The sequence below is a fragment of the Podarcis erhardii genome (assembly GCF_964252035.2).
Source record: "Podarcis erhardii genome assembly, chromosome: 6".
NCBI lineage: Eukaryota > Metazoa > Chordata > Lepidosauria > Squamata > Lacertidae > Podarcis > Podarcis erhardii.
Genome location: NC_138510.1, coordinates 96,563,863 through 96,577,059, shown reverse-complemented (window position 1 = coordinate 96,577,059; position 13,197 = coordinate 96,563,863). Strand labels below are relative to the sequence as shown.

At 46.1% G+C, this 13,197-nt stretch overlaps 1 protein-coding gene across 3 annotated transcripts in view; it reads right to left on the bottom strand.

Annotated features, from left to right (window-relative positions):
• COP1 (COP1 E3 ubiquitin ligase) overlaps positions 1-13,197 on the bottom strand; it is a 109,465-nt gene that overhangs the window by 59,401 nt on the left and 36,867 nt on the right. For all 3 annotated transcript variants that reach the window (XM_081865155.1, XM_081865154.1, XM_081865156.1), the window contains exon 12: positions 573-716. In XM_081865155.1, the coding sequence (XP_081721281.1) occupies positions 573-716 (144 nt within the window). The remainder of the gene's footprint in view (positions 1-572; positions 717-13,197) is intronic.

Sequence of the window (13,197 nt, the reverse complement as noted above, 5' to 3'; positions counted from 1 at the left end):
GTTATTGTAGATTGACCAAATTTGTACAGCTAAGAGACTGGCGTATGTTTACAAAGGTATAAAATGCAGTTTCTCAAAAAGCAGAAAAATATGCATTATGATGCACAAAAATAGAGACAGGTACAGCTCCCCAATGAAGAACACAGTAAAACAATACTCTGATTATCCTACAAGGATGACAAATAGGCAGGTCTCAAATCAGGTGCACCATTTCCAATTTCAATAAAGGGACAAGTTTTTCAACAGGGTTTTAAACAACCTCTCTTGATTTATTCAAGATTACCTGCAATGATTTTAATAAATATTTATTGTGGGAGTTATATTCCTCATAATAAAACTGTAGTAATGTTACCAACATGTAAATGAGTGCCTGTTTTTGGAAGTAAAGGAATCCATGCTTTTCACTTAGTTACCTAGGACACAGGCTAATTCCAACAACAACAAACTGACCTGATAAGTGCTTATCGAGAATAATGACATGCAATCAGAAATATGGGTTGGAGGTGGTTATATTACCATATAAGAACTATCCCTACTTTCCAAACCACAGTCAAGATGCAACAAACACATACCTGATTTTGGAATTACAGGTCATTTCATTCTCAGGATAGTGAATATCAACTGCATCCTGGATGACTGTGCCATATTCATAGACTTTAATCTTCTTTGTCACCCCAGCAATAGCAAAATAGTCACAGTCTCGATCAAACTCAATACTAAGAAACAAAAATGCAACCAGAAAGAAAAGCGTAAGACACAAACCAAACAAAGCATATTCCTAGCTGCTGCTGCTGCTTCTTCTTCTTCTTCTTCTTCTTCTTATTATTATTATTTTATTTAAATTTATCAGAACAATAAAAAACTTTCAACATTGGCATTATTTAAAAAGACAACAAACCTTATATCTCCTATGTTTGCGGAAACCTCCTCTCACCTATACCATTAACTAGCAAACCCCTCCCTAAATGTAAATACACTTAATTAAAAATGTTGAAGGACGTTTAACCAATGGAGAAATAAACAAGAAGATGTTCTGAGTAAAAAAAAAATAAAAAAATAAAAAAATGGGGGGGGGGGAATGGTGTAGGAAAAGGCAATGTTGTTCTGACTTTGTCTACTCTTCAGCATTATATAAAATGACACCACAGCAGGTGGACAGTGGTTGCTGGAGAATCTGGCACTGACCTGACCAGGTTAAGCCATGCCAGGGCATGACTGCCTTCATCTAGCCAATGACACTTTCTGAAATGCTGACTTCTCCCACTCTGTGTGGTTCCGCAATAGTTCTCCTGCAGCTAGAGAGCTTTATGCAGATGCTCCAATGTCCCCCCTCCCCGTTTTTTTCCAATTCCTTTTTACCTTCCACATTAACAAATACCCAAATGTCAAAGCTGACAGCTCACACTGTGAAAGTACAGGGGAGGATTTGACCTGCGGTGTTTGAATAAATATGCTGCAGGGCAGCTGTCAATGGATTTCTTTTACAATTAATAGTCCAAGTACCCCTCCTCACCCCTCACCCTCCACGCACAGAATGCCACTTTTAAGCTGGAAGAGCTAAATGTTAACATAGGGAAAGAAAAAAAGGAGCAACTTGGGTAGATTCTACACTTTAGCCAGAGAGGTAAAATCAATTGCACCAAAGCTTCAACACACGACATCCAAACCTGCGAGTGCTTTTCAAAAAGCAAGACCTTCTTAAAATAGTTGTATTTTGTGTAGCATGAAGGCCAAATAGGATATTTCCATAAACACATGCCTCTCAATAAGGACATATTCTACATCTAGTTTCCCCCTTTCCCCTTTGTAATATCTCTTAGGACTTGTCTAACGTTCTGGTAACAACATCCCACACTGTCCTGCTCCATGCTATTGGCAGTCAGGAACGAGGAGCAGCTAACACTGGAGTGTTTTGATTTCATAACATGAGACAAGTTATGGAAGGGAAGAGGAAAACTCTACAAAGGGAAGCTTTTTTCCTTGTAGGCAGCTGTGAGTTTATTGTAATGTCTAGTTTGACTACAGTTAATGCACAGAATAGCACTGTATTTCTTTGGGAGGGGGGGTGTTAAGGGAGGGGTAGTACCTCTGATGGAGGGCGTGTCATGCTCCTTCTGGGGTACTTTGCCCACCTTTGGTCCCCACCCTGCACTCAGCTCTCACCTGTGGCTCCTAGAAGCTGTCAGCATGTGACAGCGGCCACACCCCGGGAAACAGCTTTGACTGGCTGGCTAAACCAGGTGAGGAGAGCCAATGGGTCTCAAATCCTTACTGAGTCAGGGACTTCCCCTACATGCGAAAACAGGCTGCAGCAGATTGAGTGGATGAGACAACATATTGAATCTCTGCAAACGTACAGGTCTTTTATGGTCATTCTCCATCATGAGTTGAGAAAGCATCCTTGTGGCTACACAACGTTCCACTGAACCAAATTACTCTGAAGTGGGAAAAATAGCCATCCAGTCTTGGTTACTTAGCTACAAGCCTGGGGTGCCAATCGCAAGAGAAACACTTGTTCTCCAAGTTCTGATCTTGAAGATGAATGGTGCCATTTGTGAGGTACAGATTAATGCCTCAGAGAAATAACAATGATTACAGTTCAATGCTGATCAGGGAAAAATTAAAGGGGAGAGAGGTATGCTTTCAGGATTAATTTGTAGAAGCTTCCTAGCAGAATTGCATTTTGCAGTGCACTTGATCGCCTCACAGTGTTTTTCCTTGTCAACTTACTCTGAAAGGGTTTTACAACCAGGAGCCTATTCTACCACAATGGATTTATTTGTACCACAATCTTAATTGAACTGCTGTGTCAGCTACTGTTTCTTGCCCTGTGGATTGTGCTATGGCATAACTAAACTGATGTCAGCTATTCATCTACTTGGATTCAATTTATACCCTCAGCCTTCTGCTGCTGAAAGAGAAATATTACCATGTCTGGTAAAGGTCCATGTTATTAGAACTGAAAATCCTCTCTTACCTGAGGAGATTTTGTTACTGTTAGACATGTAAGCTTTGAATAGTTATATTCCATGCTCTGTATTTTCACTCCCTAAGAAGATATAACTTGTCAATACTAAAATTAGCATTTAATGATGTGCCCACAAAACTTAATAGGCTATCTAAAATTATTTCTAAGAATATAAATAGTGTGCATATTAACCAATGACACTGTTTGCTTGAAGGTCAGAAGCCTGAGAGTCAGAGACATTGCAGAGGTAAAGTCAACAAAGAGATAAAGAACTGCCTTGCCAATATTCATCTCCTGAGTAGAAGAGAGTATGCACACACGGTAGCTTACTTTAAAATGGGGGAGCTACTCAAAGTCCCAGTTATTCTGCCTCTATATATAAATAGAAGATAATTAAAGGTAGCCGTTCAGGTCCATTCATAACTGCATAATGCCCTGAAGGAAACTCTACCTGCACAACCTGTTTTGCATAAAACAATACATTGGAGAAAGCATGAGACATATTGTGGGCTGGCTCAGACATAAGAACCTTGACATGCCAGCTTCAGCCCTTGCATAGTTTCAGACTAACAGTTGGCACACGATGCACTGCCACTTAAACAGTTACAGTTATCTTGGTGGTTCCGCAACTGTCAGGATATGTCACGTGTAGGTATGTGGTAATTCTATGAGGACAAAAAAGCACAGAACTTGATACTAAACCTAACAGGCAGTTTTCTGAGAATCTCACCAGCCATTTTTTTTTTTTTAAATCTTGTTTAGTCCTTACCACTGCAGAGACAGAGAGGATGTAGACAATATATGCTGAAGTAACAGAAATGGCAAAATAATACTTTTGTTGGTTAGGAATGAGGCTTCTGCCCCTCCCACAATTAGTAGGACCAGAACAAGTTATGAATACAGGGCAAAAACTGAAGAGCAAATGCAAAGTTAGCAACTGGGCAAGCTTGATAAATCTGCATCATTTATATGGGGCACAGAATTTTAAATCTTCCTGGTGGAAAATTGGATTGCCTGGGAGCTTTTTATTTATTTATTTATTTATTAAGAACACAGCACTGTGGTACTTACAGTCCAAAAAGTAAGTTTGTTTTGCAAATTAGCAAGCCAAAGTTCATGCATTATACAAGGACCATATTGTTTCTTGGAGATGAAAAAGATGCCCTCCTCCAAATGAACATCTGTAGTATCTTGATATATACTTTTAAACAGGCTACAAATTAAGATTAAATGTTTAAAAAATCATTTAATTATCTGCAGATGGAGATTTCTTTGAAGCTTTAACAGCTTTAATGGGAGATGGCATCTCCTAAATATCAGGGGCTAAAAATTATCAGCTAAAGCTAAATAAAAGAGGTCCCACTGGAGGCTTAGTGGCTTACATTTATTAACTTCCTAAATTCAAAGTATGCAAATTTTATCCCTAAAAATTAAAAATCTCTCAAGCATACACAATAAAGCTATTTTTTAATTCATCATAGAACCATTATAAGCAATGCCAGGGAAATCCATAATGAGACTATTGTTTTGACAATCAAGATGCAAAATACCAGAAAACAATTCAAGAAGACATTACAAACACTCTTAAGAATTGCCAAGCCAGTTCTGTTAATTTTATGTTATACTTTGAAGTGTGAGCATGCTTTAGGGCCATTGTATTTTCTAGACAATACTCTGGAATGGAGGCAAGGTGTAGTCCTCCCAACTGAAGCCTACATTAATGGCCAGGTCCCATAAAGTTGGCACCGTCTAGAAGGGCTTCACAATGAACTGCCGCTGAACACAGCACTGCACATAACTGCCAGCATCTACATACTAACAGAAAACTCATTCTCTGAGCATGAACCATTTTGTCATCAAAGCAGTACCATTCACACCTAAGCAATGGCAAGCCTGGGTGAACAGACCCTGAAAGCAGTGTCCACAAAATAAGCAGTGTCCATAAAGTTTGGCTAACAGCTAAAGATCTGAGGTTGCCAGGATCTTGTCCCTCTTTCTCCAAACAGGTCAACACACAGTGTCTCATTTAGACCTTTATAGTCTAGGACTAGGTCAGTGTTGAGGAACCTTTGACTAGGGCTGGACAGTACCTGCTTCCCAACATTATAATATATCACCAGCTAAACCTCATGATATCCCAAAATATTACAATGTCAGAAAGGGGGAAAGAAGGTGGGAAAGAAGCAGGCAGTTGTCAGCCATGCATATGCATGTTGTCAGCCATGCATATGCATGTTGTCAGCCATGCATATGCATATGCATATGTATGATCAGCATCACCATGATCAGCTTCTGTGACTTCCTGGCAAGGCTGGGCAGGCGGCACTGCCCCAGGTGGGGCGCACCAGCCAAGGTGCCACATGGCATAACACTGCGGAGCCCTGAGGCACCACCGGCCTCCCAGGAGCCAGCAGTTGTGGCTTGCCTTGGCAATAGCCTTTCGCTGTGCAAATGGCAGCTACCAGGAACCACCCTCCAGAGCATCACGCAAGGCACGGGAGGCGGCTCTGTTCCGCTCAGCGCTTGGTGCAAGGAAGGGAGCAGCCCACTGACACTCACGTGGCCAGGGAAAGAAATGAAGGTGCTGCCAGACTTCTAAGGCCAGCGGCTGGCCTGCGGAGGGAGCGAGTGGGCAAACATCAGGTGGCCTGGCTGGGGTCTCCAGATTAAAGCATGCAGCGCTGGCTGCAGCCAGGGGCGAGCAGGGATTCACAATACATTGCCTGCTCTGCAATTCTGAAATCACTCTCGCGATTTTAACTTTAAACTGGTTTCAGGCAATGTATCGATACATCGTCCAGGCCTACTTGTGACCCTCCTAATGTTGTTAAACTACAACTATGGTGTTTCCTGCTTGGCAGGGGGTTGGACTCGATGGCCCTTGTGGTCTCTTCCAACTCTATGATTCTATGAACTCTTTATCATGCCCAACCATGCTGGCTGGAGTTGATGGTGCCTGGGCCACAGGTTTCCCACCCCTGTCCTTAGTAGACCTTTGTGCTATCACAGTCAAGTCAGTGTGCTCTTACTAAACCTCAAACATCGCTCTTATTCTGGTCCAAGGACAGTTATTTCAGGGTATTCTTCTAGCTATGCTTCAAGACAGCTCTGGCAAAACATGTATTTCAAACTAAGATATTGAAATCAATTAGAAATCTGAACTGAAATACCTGACACCCAAATCCACTTTTACTACATTAAAGAAATAATGATGTGCCTTTGGGTCACAGAATCATAGTTAGAAGGGACCTTCCTGCCGGCTCCTCAGGAGAGTCCTTACCCATCTTTACACCCTGGCATCCCCTAGAGCGGAGGTTTTCAACCTTTTTGAGCTCATGGCTCCTTTGACCAACCACATTCTTTCTGCGGCTCCCCTGTGGGATACAAGGGAATCCCCACTTACTTTGGAGTTCCATTACGGGCTACCACGTGGGGATTCCCTTGTTCTGCCCCTGCCCCTTTTGTGTGCCACTTTCAGTGTGTGTGTAAGTGGGAGCATGTGTGCCAGTAGTTCACAAGTGGGGACTCCCCAGTACTTGGTAAAAACTTGGGCTGTTTTGTCATTTAGTGGTTTTGCCTATCCTTTTATGAAGGATTAAAATTTAAGCAGTACAGATTTGAAAAGGCTTTTAAAAACTTAGGAGTCATTCATTGCCCTGCTCAATGTTCTTTTTGTAAGGTGGCATCCAATAAAAAAAACCTGAAACACGATTCCTAAGCAGCCCCAACTGGCAGTGACTCAGGCCTCCCCTCAGCAGCTGGGATCATAGAGATGGGCTAGAGAGGCGCACATTCAAGCAGCACTCTTTCAAAGACAACCAACATCACATAGCACAGAGATACATGAAAAAGTAGAGAAGCACATCTTATTTGTCTGTTCTGAGTAGGGAGTTACCGGCTTTGCACTGGAAGCCGAGTTTTGTTTTCATCTGAGGGAGGGAAAGAAGGAGGAATGGGGGCTGGTGCTGCTCAAGGCACTTCTGACCATCATTCAAGTCACCCCAGGGTGACACGGCACGCTGGTTAAAAACCACGGCCCTAGATTTATTTAGCACTGCAGGTCAACTCTGACAGGTGGGTGGGGACTACCCACATTTGAGAATCCAGAGTGTCATATTTAATTTCCAATGAACTCTCTTGCCTCCCCAAATTGGCTTCACAGACCAAGCCTGGTCCACAGGCTTGAGGTTCCTCACCTCTGCCCTAGAGATCATATGACAGATGATTAGCTAATTTAGTATTAGTGCGCCACTTTTATCACCAGGATAACTGACCATAGAACAGCCCGTCCAATTATTAGCTACCTCCATCAACCAAATACAGAGCATCAAAGGCAAAGATATAGGGTAAGACACTACCGTTAATTCAGAATTCCCTTGGATCAAAGCACACCAACTGTACTTTTATCAAACTATTTGATATTTTAACAAAATAAGCAGAATCAATTTAAACAATTAAAGGTTGCCCTAACTTCTGAACTCGCCCTAACTGCTAGCAGAGGTAGGTAGATTCTCTTCACAGGAAGAATACTAGGGGAAAGGAATATAAGAAGAGTTCAAGCATTTTAGGTATTTTCCATAATTTAACCCTTAACTTTCTAACTTCTAGTGACAAGGAGGTATGGAAACAAGGAAATCTGTACCAGTCACAAGCCAAGCACAGTAAAGTAAGCCTAAAGAAAGCAGTACAAGAGGAGATATGGATTTCTCTCATGCATCTTCTACCCTATTATAAAGAAGTTAAAATCAGAAGTGAGAGAAAAAAGGTTCATGACATAGTCTATGATTGAGTACTATGGCAAGAGGCTGCTATCGTATCTTCCTTATTCCCACATGGAACCCTTTCCCAGTACCATGGAGACAGAAAATGTGCCCATATGATGTTGTAATTTTAACATGCTATATTTCCCCCCTCATTATGGAACTCAAGATGGCATACACAGAGTTCTCCAACAGTCCTCCTGTCTAACCACTGAGCAGACCCAGACCTGCTTAGTTTCAGAAAGGTGGTGGTGCCATATCCCATCAGAACATACACCTCAATCACAGCTTAAGCAATCAGTTCTTAATGTTGAAAGCTGTGATGGGACGATGAGCTGCTTGTGCGTAAAAGCTTAGTCCTTCAGAGTTTGCTCAGTTTAGCAAAGCTCTGTCTTTAGCGGAGCCCTTAAGCATGGCTCCGTCAATCGCTGGCAGAATCCGACAGTGGGCGTTTACGGAATTTACTCCAGCATAAAAGCTCCTTGACGGAAACGCGTCGTCTGGATTCACGGCGCGACAGTTTCCGGCGAGGAGTGGGTGTACCTATGGGAGGTCCTGAGACTTCTCCGCTGTTATCGCTAGAAGACTCCCTGAGCCATTCCTTCGCCTCCCTCTCTCTCTGATCTCCCATTCTCCCCCTGCTGGTGCCTTCCTCCGCTGCTGACTCTCTCCTGACTTCTGAGAGCCCCTCCACCTCCTGTCTTTCCGATGGCAGTTCCCTGACATCCACCTCCCCTCCAGGGCCCCCTTCACCCCCTCCCGCCTCCTCCCCTACTGGCGGTGAGGATGGAAAACCCCGGAAGGAACACTCCTCCTCATCAGAGGATTCAAACACTTCTCGCCACTGCCTCCCGTCTCTTCTTCCTGATTCCTCTTCCTCGTCGGAGTCTACTCCCTCCTCCACCCCTGACTCTGGGAACCCTTCAAATTCCCCCTCCTCATCGGTGGTGCCGAAGTGTTCCCTCCTGAACCGTGCCACGGGCTGAGGTTTCCTCGGGAACCGTTGATGAAACGTTTCTATTAAAATCTCGTCATTGACCTCCTCTGCCGGTACCCATGTGTTTTCTGACTCCGCTTCCCCTTCCCATTCTACCAAATACTCTACTTGATTCCCTTTCCACCTGGAATCAATGATTTCTGCCACATGCATGTTGCGTTCCCTTTCTTCTATGACTGGTGTTTGAGTAACCTCCCTCTCACGTTCTCCCCACTCTCGCCCCTCTCGGTACGGTGACAGTAAGGACCTGTGAAATACTGGATGCAGTTTCATGTGGTTGGGCAATCTGAGTTTGAATGCTACCGGGTTGACCTGTTGTATGACCTCAAAGGGTCCCAGCCGTTTGGGTCTCAATTTCTTACACCCTCCCTTGAACGGCAGTCCTTGGGTGGATAGCCTGCTTGCTTCTTGTATTCTTCTGCCTGCTTCTTGTATTCTTCCTTGGCTCTCTCTAAGTTGAGTTGGAGTTGCCGGTGGATCGCTTCCATCTCTTCAACAAAGTGTTCCGCCGCCGGGACACTCCACCTCTCCCCTCCTTCTCCTGGAAATGCCCTGGGATGACAGCCATAATTTGCCAGGAAGGGACTCATCCCTGTGGACACGTTCTCCGCGTTGTTGTAGGCAAATTCTGCCAGGGCCAACTTATCTACCCAATCATTTTCTCTGTCATTTACATAACACCTCAGGTATTGTTGTAAAATCCCGTTTGCCCTTTCCGCCTGCCCATTTGTTTCTGGGTGCCTGGCCGTTGAAAAATTGACTTCCACGTGCAGTAAGCTCATTAGCTTCCTCCAGAACCTGGAAGTAAATTGTTTCCCTCAGTCTGAGACCACCCTCAAGGGGGCGCCATGCAACCTGAAAATATGCTTTACAAACAACTTGGCGGTTTCTTCCGCTGTGACTGCGTGTGAACAGGCTATGAAATGGCACATCTTAGTTAATAGGTCTACCACCACCATGACAGCTGTTTTCCCTTTGGATTTTGGCAGATCCGTCATAAAATCTATGGATACCGCCTCCCATGGCCTTTCTGGTGTGGGTAAGGGTTCCAATAGCCCCGCTGGTGCCAGCCTCTCCCCTTTCACTCGCTGGCACCTGTCGCACCCCCTAACATATTCCTGTACGTCTTCCCTCACCTTGGGCCACCAAAACTCCCTGGTAACCAACCCCATGGTTTTGTGCTGCCCGAAGTGCCCTGCTGTGGGGCTGTCATGTAACTGCTTGAGCACTCTGCCCCTCAGTTCCCCATCGGGTATGTACAGTGCCCCTTTGTAATACAACGCTCCGTTCTTTTCCTCAAACCCCCCTGTGTTCTCCCCTGTCCCCCTGAGTTCTCTGAGTTTCTCTTGGGCATATTCATCGTTCTCGGTACCCTCTACCAGTTCTCTTTGCCCCACCAATGCCGCCCCACACACCCAGTGGTCCTCGGGGATGATATGCCTTTCCTCAGGCGCTCCCTCCCCCTCTAAATACTCAGGTTTTCGGGAGAGAGCGTCCGCCCTGACGTTCTCTGGTCCTGGTACGTAACGGATTTCAAAATAGAATTTGGAGAACTCCTGGGCCCATCTCACTTGTCTCTGGTTCAGTACTTGGGCAGTTCTCCAGTATTCTAGATTTTTGTGGTCGGTCCGCACTTGGACCTTGTGCTGCGCCCCAATCAGCAAGTGTCGCCATCTCTGGAACGCTTCATGAATGGCGAGTAGTTCTCGGTCGTATACGGTGTAGTTCCTTTCGGATTTGTTCAACTTCCGCGAGAAGAAGGCACACGGTCTCCATTCCGACGTATCTTTTCCCGGCTGTAGAAGCACTGCCCCCACCGCTCTGTCTGAGGCGTCAGTCTCCACTCTCATTGGTTGCTGTAGATCCACGTGCAAAAGTTGTTCTTCCGACGCAAACGCCTTCCTTAATCTTTCGAACGCTCACTGCGCCTCTTCTGTCCAGACAAATTTCTTCTTGCTGCTGAGACAATCAGTGATGGGTGCCGTTAAGTGGGCAAAGTTCTTGATGAACTTCCGATATAAGTTTCCGAAACCCAGGAACCTTTGCACGTCCTTCTTAGTTTTCGGTGTCTTCCATTCCAGTACCGCTTGAACCTTGCTAGGATCCATGGCCAATCCCTTGTCTGACAACCGGTACCCCAGGAATTCCACCTCTCTGATATGAAACTGACACTTCTCCAGTTTCACCCACAGCTGGTTTTCTTGCAGTCTGCTCAGTACCTCTCTTACATCTCGCACATGCTGCTCCTCATTCTCTGAGTACACCAGGACGTCATCTAAGAACGCTATGCAGTTCTTGTAAAGCAATGGTCCCAGGACGTGATTCATGAATGATTGAAAACAGGCTGAGCCCGCCTGTAGACCGAAGGGCATAACAAGGTACTCAAAGGCCCCCAAGGGGGTGAACATAGTGGTTTTCCACTCGTCTCCCTTTCTCATACGTATCAGGTTATACGCCCCCCTTAGGTCCAGCTTGGTAAAAAATTTCCCTTTCCTCACCCGGGTCAGAATGTCATCGATTCTGGGCATGGGGAAAGTCACTGGTTCTGACACCGCATTTAGGGCCCTGAAGTCCACGACCAATCTGGGTTTATTAGTATTTTTTTTTGTCCACAAAGAACACTGGGCTGCCCCCCACCGCTCGTGACTCTCTGATGAAACCTCGCTTGAGAATCTTGTCAATGAACTCCCTTAACTCCTGCATCTCTCTGTCTGACATTGCATACAGCTTGCCCACTGGCAATTGTGCTCCTGGGAGTAAGTTGATTTGACAGTCAAAGGGTCTGTGCGGGGGCAGTTTATCTGCTTCCCTTTCGCTGAAGACGTTAGCCAGGTCGGCGTATTGTCGTGGTACCTTCCCTTTGTCTGTTATTTCCACCCCTGCTAGCGTGGCCTGGGTTCCTACTTGGGCTTCCCTTTCCTTGCAGTGTGCCAGGCAATGCGCTGACCCAAATGAGACTACTCTCTGGTGCCATCCCACTAGCGGATCATGCAGCGCTAGCCAGCTCACCCCCAAAATAATGGGCGCTCCTCCCAAGGTGGCCACATTAAACGCTATCAGTTCTGTGTGCCTTGCCACCCTCATTATCATTGGGACAGTCTGCTGGTTCACTTCTCCTCCCAACAGCGCCCTCCCATCAATCGTGGTCACCTGCAAAGGGTTACTTAAAGGGATAGTCTGTATCTGGTGTCCGGCTGCAAACTCCTTACTCATAAAATTACAGGAGCTGCCTGAGTCCAATAGTGCCTTAATCTTTAGTGGGTGCCCGTTTGGCAGCTCTAGCGACACCTCTATTACAAGCGCTGGTCTTGGGGGTTCCGGCGTGGGCACATTCACTGCTCCTTGGCCTGGCTGCTGTGCCCCGATGGTGGCAGCCAGGCGTTGGCTTTTACTTGCTCCTTAGCTCCCTCCTCCTCCCCCCCAACAGCTCCCGCCATCCCTTGCCATTCCTTTCTTTGCGGACAGACTCTGGCAAAGTGACCTGGCTGTTGGCAGAGAAAACATTTATTGGCGCTCTTTCCCTCCTTCTTCCGCCCTTCACTGGGGTTTGAAACTGCGCGCGCGCGCGCTGTTCCAATTTCCATCGGCTCTGCTGGCGGGGAATGCTGCTCGGGAATCTCTGGAATGCGGAAATCCCTCCAACGTTCCCCCTTCCCTTCCCGCTTCTCCAAGGCTCTCGCCTCCTGGCGTGCTCCTATGGCCAGCGCGGATTTAGTCAGCTGGTCCATAGACTCCGCCCTGGGCGCCCGGGAAAGTTCGTCCTTCACTGCTGAAGATAGCCCTTCTTCGAACAGCATTTGTATCGGTTCCGCCGACAAATCCCAACCCAATTTATGGATCAGCATGGTGAACTCAGTCCAGTACTCACGGACAGATCGGCTCCCTTGTTTACACCCCATTAACTGTCTGCGCACCACTCCCTGCTCAATCTCGCTGGAAAACATCAGATCCATGGCGCGAAAAAACTTCCTTGTGTCTTTTAGGGCGTCCAATCACAAATGCTACCCTCGATTCCTCATCAGGAAAGTCATCAAACTGCAGATTGAGGGCATATTGCATCTCTGTCCTAAAGGCTTGATAGTTCCTGGGATCACCCCCAAACTTCTGCACCAATCCTGGCACCTTCCTTGAGAGTGGGGTGGCTTTTCCCTTTTCTGCATCCTGAGCCCTCCTCTCCTCGAGCCTAGCCGTTTGCAGCGCTAGCTGGACCTCCAACATCCTGTACCTTTCTTCCAGGCTTGGACCCGCTCCAGCTCCTCCCGCTTCTCCGGCTCCGGCTGGGTTGCTCATGATGCCTCTCCTTGCACAAGCTGCTTTCAGAGACTGTCGGATTGCTGTGATGGGACGATGAGCTGCTTGTGCGTAAAAGCTTAGTCCTTCAGTTTGCTCAGTTTAGCAAAGCTCTGTCTTTAGCGGAGCCCTTAAGCATGGCTCCGTCAATCGCTGGCAGAATCCGACAGTGGGCGTTTACG